General features: G+C 44.5%; 1 protein-coding gene across 1 annotated transcript; it reads right to left on the reverse strand.

Annotated features, from left to right (window-relative positions):
- On the reverse strand, window positions 1-1,373 carry LOC120840813. The gene is made up of 2 exons (XM_040211539.3): window positions 1,369-1,373; window positions 1-1,226 (listed from the first exon to the last, which is right to left on the reverse strand). The coding sequence occupies exons 1-2, from the start codon at window positions 1,371-1,373 to the stop codon at window positions 59-61; spliced, it is 1,173 nt and encodes a 390-aa protein (XP_040067473.3). The 3' UTR covers window positions 1-58.
- Window positions 1,374-17,539: the final 16,166 nt, after the last annotated feature.

A 17,539-nucleotide genomic window follows, 5' to 3' on the forward strand; every position in this document is an offset into this window, starting at 1 on the left:
TATCACGGCGTTTTGCAGGTTGATTGGGTGACGAAAAACGAAATGAACGCTGGCATTGCTATGCACTTTTTTCCTTCACGGCACCAAGAGCGGCGTCATATACATAACACTTATTATCTAAAAACAGCTTATCGTGACGCAGCTTGTAAGTCGTGCCTTTAGGCTTGGCAAAATCAAGAAGGTGACGGCGCGCAAGTCGGACAGAAATGGGAAAATCTTCACTGATGGCTACACGTGTTCCTTTGAGCTTAAATGCCGACGAAAGAATGCCCTCTTTATCCTTAAATGATGAAAACTTCACAATTATAGGGCGACATTTCTGTGGATTGAACGCTCCCAAGCGGTGCGCTCTTTCAATTTTGCTTGATTCGATATTTACGCCTAGGTTACTGGAACGCAGGCCGGTTACCAAGCCCTCGGACTGGGCCCACGTTTCCCTATCGGTGTCAGTTACGCCAAAAAATAGAAGGTTGTTACGACGGGATCTGCCCTCCGCGTCGTCACAACGAGTTTTCAGCTGCGAAAGTTCGTTTAGAGCTGTAGTAAGCTGAGGTTCGGTAGGTGTGACGTTACCGATTTCCTTCTGCTTTAGTAAGTCGAGTTCAGTTGTTAGGTTGATAACGCGTTCTTCTAGAGCGGAAGCAGATTTTTCGCTTTCTATGTTTTTCTGTGTTAGTAGGTTTACCTCTTGTTGCAGAAGAGCAAGGCTACTCTGAAGTTTCGCGACCGTCTGCACAAGCGCAAGGAATTCATCCTCTTGTTGCTTGCTCATAGGGCCTGGGTTCGTCTCTACATCCCCAGACAACAAAAGCAACAAAGCGCTGAAAGATTCAATACACGCTCTAAAAGATTCAATAAAAGCTCCGGGGCATGGAAGCACAACTAGGCAAACATAATTCGACCTAAAACAGTGGCAAGGTTTACGACTACTAACCTGCGGCAAGACGAAAAACATAAGCCACCTCATCGCTGCAAAGCTTCCATGCCCACTGGCGCGCTGTAGCCGGGGGGGTCCCTTTGTAGGCGCTTCCGTTGATGTCGCTGTTGATGGCACAGCACGAGCGAGGTCCTCTGTGATCTTGATCCCAGCGGGCAACACTGTGGTCGACGAGCGCGTGGCGGATGGTAGCTCGCGGCCCGTAAACCGGAGCAAAGCTGCGCCGTCATCGTGTCGCCGGCTGGAAGGGGACGCACGCGCTGACACGGACAGGAGCTGCGGCAAGACGAAAAACATAAGCCACCTCATCGCTGCAAAGCTTCCATGCCCACTCACCAAATCAAAGCTCAAAAGCATTTTCCGAAGTCGCTTGAGAACTTTAGATATTGTACATATGCAAACAACGAAAGACGAAAATGCTCCTTTCGAACGCCATCGTCGCCGTTTATTTTTTTTTTCTTGGGTTTTTGCTTTTTTGGTTGTTGACAGACATTTTTTTATTTACACGCTGATGTAATACAAAACTTTCAACTGTAAGGTGACAAACCTTGTGTAAGAAAGCAGTGACGCCAGACAATGACAATTTGTTTTAATAGTACTTCATTTATTAAACAACTTACTAGGCTTATAAAACAACTATGTGTGTTATTACAACGGGCTTTCTCATATTGTAATTTTCAATGCATAACTTAGTAGGAGATATGTTTGTTTCGGTCGTCGGAAAATATATAAACTGAACTGAAACTGTGTCGCGCGATGCACTTATCAAAATTACTATCGCTGGTGCTTCCTTGTCGTTCTCGCCATCAATAATTAACACAAGTGACCACAAAATTGTCCTGTTTAATGATTTGCGATCTCACTAAAACGATGTGTACCCCTAAAAAATTATTTTTGACTTTTTATTGAAAACGTGTTGACTTCTTGTTGACTCTGATTACTTCCTTTTGACTTGGACTTTCTGTTGACAGGGTCAGCAGAAAGTTTCTTGACTTTGTGTTGAAACTTTTCTGATGATTTTCTTGAGCCTGAGTCAAAAGAAAAGCTGTTGACTTTCTATTAACTTTATGTTGACTTTTTTTCTGCTGACATTCTGTTGACAGTGTCATCAAAATGACTGCAGACGTTTTGTTTACTTCGCGTTGAAAATTTTCTGTTGACTCTGTAGCCAGTGTCATAAGAAAAGCTACAGACTTTCTGTTGACATTTTATTGAAAATTGTACACCTCGACTTGAAGTCAAAAGTTGCTGCGTTTTTCAATAGTCTCTGACAAGGTGAGAACGGGATGCAACTTCAGTTGTTCCGCCTCCAGCGCGAGCCTACTACCCTTGACAACGCTTCGGCGTTCCCGCACCTGGAGCCCGCGCGTGCAGTCAAAGCACGACGGAAGGCATGGGGCCTTCCTTCATGGAGGCCAGGAGCTCGAAAGGCATGCCCTGCCGTTCTGACTGTGTAAGTGACCTAGTGACTTTAATGACCATATTGAATAGTCAACTAGCAAAGAAAAGCAATATAACTATTTGAAAGCGTAAAAACTGCCTTGGCTCGCTTCGTCCTGAAGGGTGCTATGCAGAGAAGCCATAATATTTCTTATAGGAGCCTTTGTTGTGGATGTTGTTTTAGCGACTGCGCCAAATTAGTATTAGTAGTACCAATGCTTTTTAGTAAGAGATATCGTCCAGGAACTTCGAAAGACTGTTTTCCCTTTGAGAGACTCCTGAGGAGGAGTTTAAATACTTGGAACCTTAATAAGTCCTGAGGGGGCCACCGGCCAAATGATTACCTTCAATATGCAGGCTATATAAGGCTCTGGGGCAGTCAAGGGGTCTGTGATTCAGGTGTTCAGTGCAAATAAAGAAAATTAATTCATGTGTTCAGGGCTTTGTGTTCGTTCCTAATGTCTTTGTGTTTGTGATGTTTCTGTTCGTTCCTAATGTGTAGTTGTGGGGTGACGTCGTAGTGACTTCAAATACCACAGGGACACCATTTACTAAAAAAATATATTAAAAAAAACAAAATTGGCTTTTTTTTACTTTATTTTGCTGCAGCTAGTTTGGAGGATTGGAAAGCCATAGTAGGCTTCCAAAACATTGTCGAATGAATAGCTAAGAGGCAAACCATTTTTTTTCTTTTTAATTTTCTGTAGCTTCTCAGTTGAGAAGCTGCAGAAAAAGCATCTTGGAGGCGACAGAAAGTCTGTTGACTTTCTTATTACAAGGTGGGCCAATATTCAAAAGGAAGTCAACAGAAAAGCTAGAGAAAGTCAGATGAAACCCTGTTGACATTTTATATCCTCTCATGACATTTTTCAACAGCTTTTCAACAGAAAAGGATCATGGGAAGTCTGTCGACTTTCATTAGAAAAGTGTTCCAATATTCAAAGAAACTAAACAGAAAAGCTGTTGACATTCTATATCCTCTATTGACTTTTTTCAACAGCTTTTCTACAGAAAAGCATAACAATGTTTGTAAGGGTACAGCGTGAGTCAAACCATGAAAACATGCTCATGCGTGTTTGAAAAACGTGTCTTGCGTATATCCTTAATCAACCATGTCTAGAGCAAAGTGAATAACATCGACTCTCTCATCCGCCAAACACACACACACAGCACACAAATAAAAGTAAAAACAAAAGCGTGTCGGACGAACGAATAATTCTAGCAGTAATGATTACCCCTCACGCTTGCGAGCACTTGGTGGTCTCAGGTCGCTGTCTCTTTTCCGCGCTTTGCGCTACAAGCCTACATACAAGCTCGCATACTATCCGTAAACAAGACACAAATGTAGGGCTTTATGTCCCTGAGCCTCACGTAGACACGCTTCTTATTTTACCTCCCCAACGGGCTGGCCGTTGCCAGCCTCTCCAAGCAGCGCGGCCTCCGCCAGAGTTGTTCCGCACGACCGCTCAGTTGCCCCGGAGAATCTTACCTTCTCTTTGTTGGACGCCATCAGACCTATCCACCGATTTTATCCCCCTGGTTCACGAAATACACATCCTCCCACCCCGAACAGCTGATTCTACCGTTTTGCTTGTCTTTCCTTTCCCTCCTCGTTTTTATTTCTCAATATTATTATTATCCGCTCATTGTCTGACCTCCGTCACGCCCGAATCCTTTGCGCCAGTAAGCTTTCCAAAGCTTCTCGGGCATTTGCTGGCACGCTTCATCATGCCGGGCCGACTTGCTTCTTTTCCTCCTCACTCATCCGCTTACGCCTTTTCCTATACTCCGTTCGTCCCTCAGGTGACACTGTGGTCGAAGCTACGTGCTCGTTGAGCAGGCGTCCATCTTTGGCCACGCGAACTCGCTCCGGCTCATACCCGTGGGCGGAAAGGACGGGCTCAGGTAATGAAAGGGAGGCGGTCGATTGTTTCGACGAGCGCCTAGCTTCCACCGCACTGTCTGCTTAGGGTTGAAAAGAGCATATTCATTCTTTCTCCTCCTCTCCCGAAGGAAGAAGAGACCTTTGAGCACGAGCGATCGCACGTTCGAGCTTTTGCATGAATGAAGAACGCTGCAGCTTTTATGGGAGACGGGGGACGAGCGGGGAGAACTGTTCGAATGCGATTTTGACTGATTTTACGGTCTCGCTAGCGCTCCTTCCCCGCCGGGTTTTGAATAGGAAGTTCTTTTATTCCAGTCATCCATCTTGATCGCAAAACAGGAATAAAAAGCGTGTGTGTTGGCGGTGGGGGTTGGAGGGGTGGCATTGGCATGGATATTGTAAGCGTACGTACGGTCCAGCGTATTTATTGTATACTATTAATTTATACTGTTTATTATATTTCTTCTTTTATTGAGGCGGATGTGATTACTTTTATTTAGGTAATTTTGTTGTTGAAAATTACGCAATTAGTGTGGAGATAATTAGCCGATCTGTGGGCGTGATCAAGAGCTTCGACGAATAAAACACATCAAAATTAAACTGCGGTACGTGACTCGGACGCTCAGCATTATTTAATTGTCGTGAAGTTTCGCAACATTATAACACTTTCAATATTACAACTGCCTCAATCAGCACTCCTTGTTGTACTAGGTCGATTTGTACATTCCCTCATGTCGTGACTCAACGGATTACGTGATTTCTATCTTAGTGATTTCAAACTCCTAAAACGTTCTATCGACACTCACACTCAATATTGAGAGAACCTTCCAATATTGGATCGCGTGGGCCCGCGCTCATACGGTCAATCTAGCGATTACTAGATTAACCAAAAGGGTGGAGTCATGTGGTGAATCTAGGCTTGTGTAAATGTATATGCTAGCTGCACACGTTAGAGTAACTGTATGCGGTCCTCAAGCCAATCATGCCGACTTACTCTAGCGAGGCCGTGCGCTGCACTGGTCCGTTTCGTTTTGTTGAGCACTGTACGTTTGACGAGGCAAGTTCAGAGACTGGGTCGCGTTCATCACCCGATATATCTCTGCCTTACGAAACAAATGACCAGTCGCGAATGTCGCGCTAAAGTCATTTTAAATTAATTATTGTGACGACTCCTACTTTTGATGGAAAGAGCTTTTTAGAGAAAGAAAGTTGAACAATATTAACAGACTATTAAAAATTAAACTTCTCTAACACGTTAACAAGTCGACGTGGTCGTTGCTGTTTGGTAAAGCATGCCACACATAATTGGTGAGACGAGATCTTGCGAGAATAATTTAGCTTGAAGTTCTGGCTCAATGCCATCGTGGCTCTTTCTGTTCTCTTAGCTCAGAGAAAGAAAGAGAGAGAAAGAAAAAAAAAGTTCTTATTGTTCCTCCCTCTGGCAACGCTGGATATTGGCTTTAATCGCAGAAAAGCCTAGTCAGTAAGCGTACCGAATGGAAAAAGTATATAATAGAGTCGGCACGTGTACCTCTGAATCACGAACATTTCAAATGGCATTTATGCCAAATGCCTTTAGACCAGAAGTGACACGACCCGCAATCAAGACTCTATGCGTCACTGTTTCTGCAATTCTTCAAAGATTTTAACTATAAATGTCATTTTTAATGCCCATGAGGCGCGAAATTTATATACCTGCTTTACGGTGGGCATCCCAAAGGCCAATTGAACGAAGAGATCCATAGAATCTGGAAACCATCTTGCGGTTTTTACTCTCCGCGTACCCCTAGGCTGTTCGCTAATTCTGTGAAAGCGTTAGGCGAGAAAGACGATTGAAAAGCCTCTGAAACAGGGGTGTTAGTGTACAAATTACACTAAAGTAGTTGAGGTAGAAACTAATTTTACAAGCAAGCTATGTTTTTTTTTTTTTTTTTGTGTGTAGAAGTCGACATGAAAGTACTTTTTCTTCGATTTTAATTCAAAATTACTTTGTGATCTCTTTGACTAACGTAGAGACGTAAATGTTTCGAATGAAAAGATAAAAAAGAGGTCGTCATTTTCTCTTATTTGTTTATTTTGTTTTAAATAATTTACCCGTTTTTTTTTAGTTTTTATTGCTCTGTGGTTTTATATGTGTCTGGTAATCATTCAAAACAAAGTTTAAACGCAGCGTGCACAGACTGGAACACCTGCTTTGTTTCAATACCAATGAAATTTAAACAGCTCTGGGTTTTTTTTCTCGATCGGCAGCGAAGCGTTTATTGTATCTCCTGTCTTCACAAAATTGTACGAACACTACGAACGTGCGCCGAAGCCGGATTTTCAGGAAACTTCTTTGCCTGTAGCAAAACTTCGACAAAGGTCTGCAAAATTGTATTCCTTTTGACATTTTGTTTTGTTGTTGTTTTGCTGGCCACGAAAAAGAGAGACCGAGATATTTCACCAGCGCTGGTGCTCAGCCCGCCAGATACACGGAAATAGTGTCTTGTTCGCAATAAAGAGGGGTCAACAAAGACTGCTGATTTGAGTCAACAGCTCGGCGATAACGCTTTTTGAGTGGAGAAAGAGTAGAAAAAGTAACAGGGAAGAGCCCGAGAGAAAGAGGCTTTCGGTTTCCGGAATTTAGAGCGGCCTCGAATAGAGGCATCACAGGTACGGCATCTTCGCGAGGGGAAACTTTCTTATTTGTTCAGAGTGAAAGTATTAAGAGGCTTCGCAAATTCAGTCCGACTGATTTTAAAGGTTCTAGATTCGAGCCAAGAGGTTTAGCTCTTTTTAAAGCGAGGCCGCAGAACAAGTTGATGCCAGGTTAATAGGGATACCTTCAATTTGCATACCCCGCTGTATACCGTATTTGCTCGAGTCATAGCCGCACTATTTATGAACAAGCCCCTTGCGTCTGCTTTCTCGCAAAGCACATATACTGCCAATCATCGCGCTGCGCATAAGTAACATAGCAAATAACTAGATCGAAAACACGATTCTTCATAGAAATGCAATCTTCACCGATGGTATCTTCACGCGAAGACGTTATCTCTGAACTGTAAATCGCTGGAATCATGCTGCTGATCGCGGTGATTGGCAATCCTCGCGCTCCGAGGAAAAGCGATCCCTCTGGTTTTTGTATAAACGGTACTGCTATTACTAAAATAAATATGGTACACAATATTCTCAGGAATGAACTTAACAAATGCATAAATTTCGACCTCGGTTAAAAAAAAAATAAGGCTTTCAATATGAGCTTTTTTTTTAGTTTTTAATCTTTTTTTTTTATGTGGAGGGAGTGTCTATATTAACGAGACGCCACCGCAATGTCCGTGTATTATCAATGTAAGCCAAAACAAAACTCTTGATCGTCAAGAATTCATACTTTTTCACAATGCAACGACGACGATTCAATATTTTATATAAATTACATTGGAGAAGCGCATTAAAAAACTGGTAATACATTTTTACGCGTGACTTTTGATTTTATGTACATTCCGTTTTCAACGTGGGCGTGGTCTCCACACGATCGCGCTGTTGAGCGATGACTGGCAACGTGAATGATCATCGTCCTTAAGATATTTGTAGCACTGCAAATGACGACAGCGACTGTGGAATGGAGTTACCTAAATGTAAAGAGAATGGCGTCATATGTGTGACATCGCAATCATGAGGAGCGTCTTGATAGGCTGGACCCAACGTCATTTACATTGCACCTTTAGAGTGGACCTTTGGTAAACTAATAGAAGAACACTGATTTCTATAAAAATTTCGCCCCCGTGAAAAACCTCTATAAATATGCTGCAAAAATGCTTCTTTTCACTGTATTGTTAAACAGAAAATGCAATGAGCAGTCCATTCAAGACGGTAACCGACAGCGTTGATTTCCAGTCATCACCTTTTCTTCAAACATGAAACAATTACAGTAAAATCCAATATTTTCTTCCCCCCGAACAGCAGCAAGGTTGCTCTTGTATCGAAAGTGATGACAAGAAGCGTGACCACGAGCTAAAGTCAGCAACACCAAATATAAGTAGGAAATACAAAGCATCACATTGGTGGTGTTGTTTTTATTTTGGTTTACCTTCTAGGTCATTTGTCTCTCAAGTAGATAATGTGACAATCACCTAATGCACAATTATAAACATATATGTTGGCTTTTCCACTGCATTCGCGATGCACTAGGGGAATTTTGTGAAGATTAGAGCTTGGAGTGGTACGCATGAATCGAAAAACAACAAGATGTTGATTTTACATTTTTGATAACTCAGAACGCAAAGAGGGACAGGAAAAACTTTCAGCCTTTCCACTCTGGTGAAGAAGGGAGAGCAGCGGAGCTGTAGCTTCTGTTCTCGGCAGTGCCTTTCCAGGTGAGCGATCTGCTCTTGTTTCGGAAGGAAATCTGAAGCGCTCGGTGCAGTGGAACTTTAGGCGATAGTGGCCTCGCGGCGGTTGCGGAACCATTCCCGCTGCTGCGCACATCGCCGCTGGTTCCGTTCCTTCTCTTCTTTCTCTGAAGAAATGTTGCCGCGATCTACGAGCGACGGCGGCAAGCAGACAACCGGCAAACAAAACACTCGGGACAGCTACCGCCATCTATGAGCGACGGCGGCCACCAGAGTGTTGTGACCACCACGGGCGTCGATATTTGTTGTTGTACCTATACGATCTTGGGCAAACTAGCGCTTAACAGCACCAGTGTAAAAATAGTGCCCGTGTAGAATCTCAATAGGCTTTTAGAGCGCAGCTCTTAGGCACCCATTTCCGGATTGAGCGGCGTCGCCGTTCCGTCGTCGTCGGCGTAACCGCGCGTGTAATAATGGGAAACGTCTCATAATAAAACAGGCGGGTCTCCCTCGTGACCGGCGCGTTGCATTATGGGATGTTCCCACAAAGGACATCACGAGGGTCACGAGGGTTTCGCGCGTTTCATTAAGGAAAACGCCCCATGATGCAACGCGCTGGTTGGCGACGGCTGCGCCGTCGGCGTAACCGCGCGTTGCATTATGGGATGTTTCCCATAATGACGTCACACGTGACGTCACGAGGGTCCCGCGCGTTGGATCATGGGACGTTTTCCATAATGACGTCGCACGTGACGTCACGAAGGTCACTCGTGAAGATAACGACGAAGCTCACGACCTTCACAGTGAAGGTCATGTGAAGGTCACGACAGTCACAGTGACAGTCACAAACTTTACTAGGCCTTTACGAGTAAGGTCTTGAGGGTCACTTGTCACGAGTAACGTCACGAGGGAGGAGGGAGGAGGGAGAGGGGAGGAGGAAGGGAGGAGAATGATGGGAGGAAAAGGCAGGAGGATTCAGGAGGGGAGGGGAGAAGGAGAAAAAGAAAAGTTGGGAGGGGGATTAAAAGAGGAGAAGGGAAGGAGGAGGGGCATACCCTCCTCGCCGCACCATCCCCTCCTCTTTCTCAAGAGCTGCGCTCTGATTCGGCATTACAGGGAGTTGTAAACGTCTTTCATTTTTTAAGCTAATAGCTCTCGAACACTATCTTCTTTTTTTTTTTTTACAGTAAGACTGCAAGTAGAGTACAAGAATGGGCACTGAAAATAACAAAATAACAAAAAAGGGAGAAAAGGTCTAAGATGCATTGGCAACGCTAGTCAAAACGCAGCCGTAATCTCAGAACCCAGACAATGTTTACAAAAAACGGCGAGTGAAAAAAATGTACGCCAAATTTTTCGGCAATTGTGTTGCATGCGTGAAGGGTTCTAGCTACACAAACGTTTGTAACATCGTCTAGTAGCACGTCTAAGTTGTTCAACCAGACGATTTCGTTCACGGCTCTCTTTATCAGATAGTTAAATGCGTGGCATGAAAACACTTGAAATGATAAACGGAATGATCTACAGGAACCTTCTACCCCACTCCACCTCTCCTCCTCACCCCAGACCCGGTCACATTGCCTCCCTTTTACCAATCACCGTCGAGCACCTCACTCCTTCTTTCCCACCCGTTCGACCAGTCAGTGTCAAGCCTCGCGGCCACGTTTTTATCCAGGCTTCACGTTTGTGCTTCACGAAATGCCGAACACCTAGCGAAATAACGTTTCACGTTAAAACGTGTAAAGTGGAGACAGTGGAGGGCAGTCGCACGAAATGCTGGGAGAGGCGGGTAAGCCGTAGGTGGAAAAGGAACCGCAGAAAACCGAAGAAGAAAGTTTCTAAGGATCGCCGATATCCGCTATCTGGCACTGGCCACCTGCATCACTACTTCCCTCTCTCTCCAAGGACAAGCGACCGGTTTCGGCATGCACCTCCTTTGATGGTGAGGCAGCAGTGATGCCTTTTCTGTGTCACGCCTACAATAGACCAGTGAGGGGCACAGATTGAACAGGAACACTGGTCCCAGCCGAACGTTAGCGTGGTACTCCAGCGCAAATGTAAAATATCCAGTGCTTCGACCGTGCTATGTAGGAGGAGCGGTTCAGTCACATCAATGTCAGTGTACACCAACTCGGCTCTTTGATGTCACATCAATGTCGCGGCGCTGCGGTCGATACTGCGCATGCGCAAACACTTTCGCGCACGCGATTCTGTTTTTTTGCCCCCGCACAATACCCACACCTGCTCTCGGCAAACTAGGACGTGTTTTGTAAAGAGTGTGTTTATGTATAGAGGAAACTATGTCAGAATAACAATGATGGATGGTGTCACAGAACATACGGAGCGTCGGAGCAGGCCCGAACGTTCATCTCCCCCCCCCCCCCCCCCCCTTTCCACTTAAAAAAAAAGAAGAAAAAGTTCGAGCAGCATTTTCGAGAACAAAAAGAACCTCACAGGCAGCTTGAGAATGTATCTTCGTGTGTGGAACAAAGAATATAATAACTAAAAAAAAGACACGCGAACACTACGCACTCATACACGCGCGGGTCATAAACAAAAGGAGGGCTTGCGTGAAGTTCAGGCGTAAACAAAAAGTCAGTGATAACGACACACTCAGGTCCAGTGACGTGCGTTAACATCTCTGTTCTCCCGTTTGCTCAGAGCGGAGTCACCAACGGGGGAGTTATTTGGCGGGAGAGTAGAAAAGGAAGGGCGGGGGAAATAAGAAAGGGTGAAAGACAGTGGGGAAGGGGTCGTTTTGATTTCCCCGGACGTAAAAACCCGGGACCCAGAGCGGAAGTCGGAAATGCTCCTGGACCTGAGACGGAAATAGAAGGCTGCCAGGAGAGGTGGCTGGGCTGTTAGGGCGTGGAGTCTGCGGTGGTTGATCTGATTAACAGCTGATTAGGAACAGCCAGGCTGGAACCTGGAATGCCAGTGCGCCCGAGTTGACTGCGGGCGGTCTCGGTTCAGTAGTCGACCGGGTAGTCAGCCGAACCTGCCTCGGTTGTTATTGGAAGGACCATTGTTTATGTGAGGCCGCTGGGCCACAGCGGCTCGGGGCGTAAAGCTCATAACCCTAAGGGTAATAGTTTCTCAGCCGTTCTTGCTTTTGTTTTTAGGTTTGTTTCTGAGCTCGTATGGCGGGCGGTTTTGCGGTGGACGTGTCTGAAGGCAATGTTTAGGAAAGCCACCTAATGAAACAACGTAAAGTCTGCCAAACTGGCGCCGCTTGCGCCTTATACCTTAAATGTCGAATGAACGCCCACACCCGAAATATCGCCCACCCAATATTTGCGATTATTGATATCTTCTTTGTGGGTAAGAGTTTTTTCGGGATTTTTCGAAGGGTAGGTTTCAGAGCTTTTGGCGCTTATTTTATTTTTTTTTTTCAAAATTGGGGGTGTGCTTCTTTCTTTTTTTTTACCTCGGGATTAATTTCTTTTTGCAGGTTTGATATTTCCCGGTGTCAATTTTCGGCGACAGACGAAGCAAAATCTGGATTTATCGGGGCTTGCTCGTATTGAAGAAAACAGGACACGGATGATGGGTTCCCCAACCTCCTGGAACAATTGCGTGATTTGCATACTTGAAAATCGTCCCAATACAAATAGAATTAAGGTAACAAGAAAGCAACAGACCTGCTGGAATTTCGGTGCACTATTTGCGCCCTGCAGATTAATATGATATAAAGCTGTACTTAAAGAATTATTTCTAGTCCACCTCGTCCTTTTTTTTTTTTTTTCTTAAAGGCTGACGAACACACTGAAAGGAGGAAACTATCACTCAACGCGTCCTTTCCATTCGAGAAACAAGGAAACCCTTCTGCTTCCTGCGGGAAGTATAGCTCAGAGATCCGCTCATGTAGGTATAGGAGAGGGAGAGATAAAACTGAGAGAGGGAAACTGAATACCGTATTTCTGCCCGGCATAATACGATTCTGTAGGTCGGCCTTTAAGGACAACTCCAATTTGAAAGAGTTTTATTTTTGAGGTTTTTCGTTTCTGATTCTGCTAAAACTGGCTCGTAAGTAAGTTTTCGGCGTTAATCGGTATTAACCGAAAGCACGGAACCCTACTTGTGGCCCAACACGCTGTTTACATAACAAGTTCCCGTTTTCCCCCACTAGGTGTGGGCAGTGCGCATGCGCAGAAATCAGTTCCGCGTGAGGTGAAGCGTTTCTGCGCATCTGCCTCGCCTACAGCGACCCCAGCACCGAGCAGTGTGACGTCTGCAGGGGCGGATTTAGAGGGGGGTCCGGATGCCCTGACCCCCCTCTTGATTTCTGCATGTGTAAAATTTAGGGCGTGAAACGATGGAGAGGGGGAGGGGGTTTCTAAACAAATGGGACGCTGACCAACACCTGACCGCCCCCTCAGGAAAATTCCTGCATCCGTCCCTGCGTCTGAGTCGCCGCTTTATTGTGTAAGAGGGACACACGCAAAGGAAGCTCTTGCTTCGAAACTTGTATCTTTTCCAATGGTTCGTTGGGATATCACAAAAAAAAAAGAAATTCTACAAAACGTTAGGTAAAAAATTATATAAATTTAAACGCATCACATATTCCACTCAACTCTTTATCCACAATCATTCGTACCGCAAATATTAATTGACTGGGATAGCCCAAGAGTACACATTGCTACCAAAAATAATCTAACACAACTTCATAAACGCGATCGCGTGCATTGTTATTAACATCTAGTATTTTCTTTTTTACTAATTTGTTTTTACTTATATTTTTATTATCAATCGTTTTACCTCGTTTTGTATATTTTGTATTTTTGTAAATTCTTGTTCTTTAGTTTCGTTTTTGTATTTTGCCCATTCCCTATGTAACACTCTCCCTTTGCGGATCTTTAGGTGTATTCTTGATAAATAAATTCAAATTTCATACGTTTCTCGCTTTTAGCTCGATTCGTGCATGTTTAAGAATCCCATTCCAAACATTCTCAAAGTGAAAAAAAAAGGCTTTTTTGTTTCTTTTTTTATATATTTTTATTGAGAGTGCTGTTTTCTATGCAGGGCGTGGGGCTGTACGTGACCGCGCTCCTTCTCGCTAAGCGATCTATTCGTCTTGGAGGTCATTTGCATTCGGATCACGTCCGCGACAAGTTGTTACCACCGAAGCCCGGGAACGAACCGGTTCCGCGTTTTCTAATCACGTGCTTCCACACGCCCGAGCTGCTTGCATAAGCGGGATTAAGCAAGGATTCTTTCTCTCAAGATCCCTCGATCTTGATGGCCGAGAAACAAAAAAGGGCAGACAGATAAGCCGAGGAATCGCGCTATTATGTTATATTCTCTCGCTGTTTGTATTAGTAGTCATTCCAGTCTAAAGAAGGGGGTGACAGTAAGGACATTATTGAATCAACCGGGCTCTAACAAGTATATCTGCTTCGGTCATCTGAGACGTGGGAAATGAGGTTAAGGAGAAAAAATAAGCTGAGTAATTAAATAAATTATTCCTCGAATATTTGTTTTCGAATATTTCTTTGATCTTAAATACTTAAACATAAGTCAAAGTTCTGACGGTGACTGAAAGTCAGTGAATGTAGTAGAAGTTCGTAGAAGTTCACGGCTAGTAACTATGGAATACGTTTTCGCGTGAAAGTCCTTTTTTAACTTTTAATTGACCTGCCTTATGACACAGCTAAGGTTTAACTTAAAAGGACGAAGGCGAAGTATAATTGTCACTAGCTCAATTCACTTTAATATAATTCTGTATATTATAATAGGGCGAGCTAGTTGGTCAGTTATAATACACCGAAATAGCGCGAAAGAAAGAAAAGGTTGGCTCAATTATTATTGCCTGTCAATTAATTATTACTTAATCGTCAGCATAGCGCTTGTCCCGTTTTCGTGTCCCTGTCCTTGCCTGTTCTTCGCGTTTAACATGCTGCCTGAACTTCAGATTGGCGTAGCGATACTAAGGGATTTGAAAACCTACAGTAGGACATACTCACCCTTGAAGGAGAATGCCTAAAAAGCAGACGGGCTGGTGTACCTTGAACCGGGTGTTAAACCCCGAGAGTGTCCTCCCGTCACAGGTTTTAACGTCATGTGAATATAAACCATCACGTCGGCAGATTATCCTCGTTAAAAACTTAATCGCACTCATATGGGTAATATTTCGCTAATTCGTAGGAGCTCAAAGGTTTTGTAATTAAAGAAATCGTTATATCCGGGTAGAAAACATTGACAACTTTTGATCCCATCAGCGAGACATAATTTGCCTCTACCTCCGAGCTCCAGCAAGGCCGAACACTGCGTGGGAAGTCCCTTTCGAAGCAGCAACGGCAAAGTACTTTCCTTCCTTGAGCTACGGCTTTCTTCGCCCCCCCCCTTCCCCCCCCCCCCTTCCCTCCCCCTCCCCCCCCCCCCCTCCACGTCGCTCCATCCTTAACGAGGGGAAACCTTACGTTCTCCCCGACGTCGTAAAAGCGCGCGAAGAATCTATACAGGATCGACTTCAAAGAGCGTATACATCGCCGTGGCGCAACAAAAGGTGCCTTTGTGCACAGAAAACGACTTCGTGGGGAAGCTGCTGCTACATCAAAAGCATATTAAAGAAAAAAAGGAAGAGAAGTGGGGCGAGAGAAATGTGGAGTTGCTCGCAGTTTTCATTTTTGACCCTCCCCCTCTTCCTGACTCCCGCTCGGCTCTCCCGACCTCGCTATTACGACGAGGAGGAGGCGGGCACGACGGGTCCTTTGTGTCGGGCGCGGGGCTCGGGAATTTGTTGCCGCACTCGCGTACTTTCTCTCCTTCCCTTTCTTAATGCACCCTTTGGATCATATGTGTTGCTCAGGGCTACTGCACTGTTTCTCGACCCCCCCCCCCCTTTTTTTTTATTTTTTTTAATCTCGCACCTTTCATTTAGTTCGTGTATTGCTTCGATTAATTTCTTGCTTCTCTTTCTTTAGCTGCGATCATTTTAAAACTCAAATTGAGACAGTTTATTTATTTTTGAATTCGAGATTTAGGCACATACTTTCGTCGTGGCGATGCTTGCTGATAGTGCGGCTGTATTCTACTTCTTGTTATTTTGTGATTCATATAGTCTCATATCTTTGCGCATGAAGCACACGGCGGAGACGCCTTTCAAAGGCAATATTTCATGCCTAGTGTTTTTGTGTGTGTGTGCGTTGTTGAAGGAATGAATGAAACAGTTTGTAGATTATCACGAGCAGCATTCAAATTACAGAAAGAAGACGTATCCGAGCGTGCGAATTAAATTACAATATACCAAAAAATTCCCTTTGTTTTAAATTTTTTTTTCAAATGATGTTAGGCATGATTGTTGCGTGATAGCTTCGTGCTTGCTACACTCCGTTTCACATTAAGTCTCACCGCAGAGGACATTAGGATCCGGTGAAGCCAATCAAGCATTCCCAAAATAGCGGTTAAACCGGCGCGTTTGCTTTCACCGGTTTAACTAATCACGCATAAAAGAAATAAAGCGCAGAATCAAGGGGCATTTATTATGCGTGATCGGTCTGGCCGGGAATACCCAACGCAGGAAGACGACGACTGCCATGGCGATGCACTTTTTTGTTATGTTTGATTGGCTCCATTCGGATTGTGGCATCGGCTGCGGTAAAGGCTTATGGAGCGAAACATATGATATAAGCCTTTTCTTCTCCCACCTTCTTTTTCTTTTTTTTCTCCTGATGTCATACAACGGCCTCGTTTTTTTTCGTTCTTTTTTTTTTGTTTTTTTAATTCAAAAAACGTAATTTTTTGTATACACGGTTACACAGATTAGTTTGACCCAAAGGGCGGTGTCTCCGGTGTAAATAGAAAATTCGGCCGGTGCGGTACTATACGGCTGGTCTGGTGTGTTTAAGGTACGGTAACTATATTGGAACTCTTTCCGGTACGGTGCTTGTTCAGATAGAAACGTGTAGGGTAGAAAATCGAACCCAGAATTTCTATGTTTTCCATCTCCAATGTCACAGTTGTTCAATATTTGCAGGAAAACGTCGAGGTATTTGTTAGGTTGAAGTAACTTAGCAAATGACTGTCAAATGTGAGCTGAGGAACAGTGGCCCATGGGCGGTAACGACTTGTAGCCTTACGGCTTCTTTAACTACTAAAACTAAAAATGCGCGTCGTAGTTCATTAATAAAATGCTATAAGTACTAAAGCTGCCATCAAATGTTTGAAGGAATATGAAAAAACGAATATTATATATATATATATATTTATATGCAAATTGCGTATTAAAAGTATCGAAACATTGTCGGAAGTCATTGTAGTTAACAATTTTGAGCGCTAAAATGCTCGATACTGGTATATAGTACCCTAGTTGATACGCTTAACGTTTGACGCTGAAGTAATAGGCCAGGGGAAGAACCGAACCATGCATTAGTAGGTCCGAAAACAACATATGCCTCCACCCTTATGTTTTTACTGTAGAATGCGAATAGCAATCAACAAGAATAGAAAATTCTCCTTCCAGAAAATATTGCGGATAATCCCTTCTCAACCCGATGCTATGTGCGACCACTGAACTCGTTCGCCACTCAGCTGACAATACGGTAGAAGCCAATTTCTCGTTTCGACCAGTTAACTGTACGTCGATCTTTTGCCATGTTATCACTCTCCCGCCCACACCTACGCTCAGGGAGCGGGGTCATGTGAGACGATTTTACAGCTTTCTGGAAAAAAGCACAACTTGGAGGGGTTTTTAAGCTTCGGTTTGCACACGTAGCGCTCCTGGGCATCGACGGCACCGCGCCCACCCGTAGAGAAACAGTGCAATCAACATCTGCTTCACTGTCCTCGCGCAATGCAGCAGAGCAGGCACGTAGCCAGAAAGGCGGGGGGGGGGGGGGGCTCATGGAGCTTGCCCCCCCCCCCCCCCCCAACCCTAAATCTTCTATTCTGCTGGGACCTCTTCCCCCCCCCCCCCCCCCCCCCCCCGGAACAAAGCCCTGGCTACGC

Source organism: Ixodes scapularis, unplaced genomic scaffold, assembly GCF_016920785.2.
Source record: "Ixodes scapularis isolate PalLabHiFi unplaced genomic scaffold, ASM1692078v2 PGA_scaffold1__304_contigs__length_218370807, whole genome shotgun sequence".
Taxonomy (NCBI): Eukaryota; Metazoa; Arthropoda; class Arachnida; order Ixodida; family Ixodidae; genus Ixodes; species Ixodes scapularis.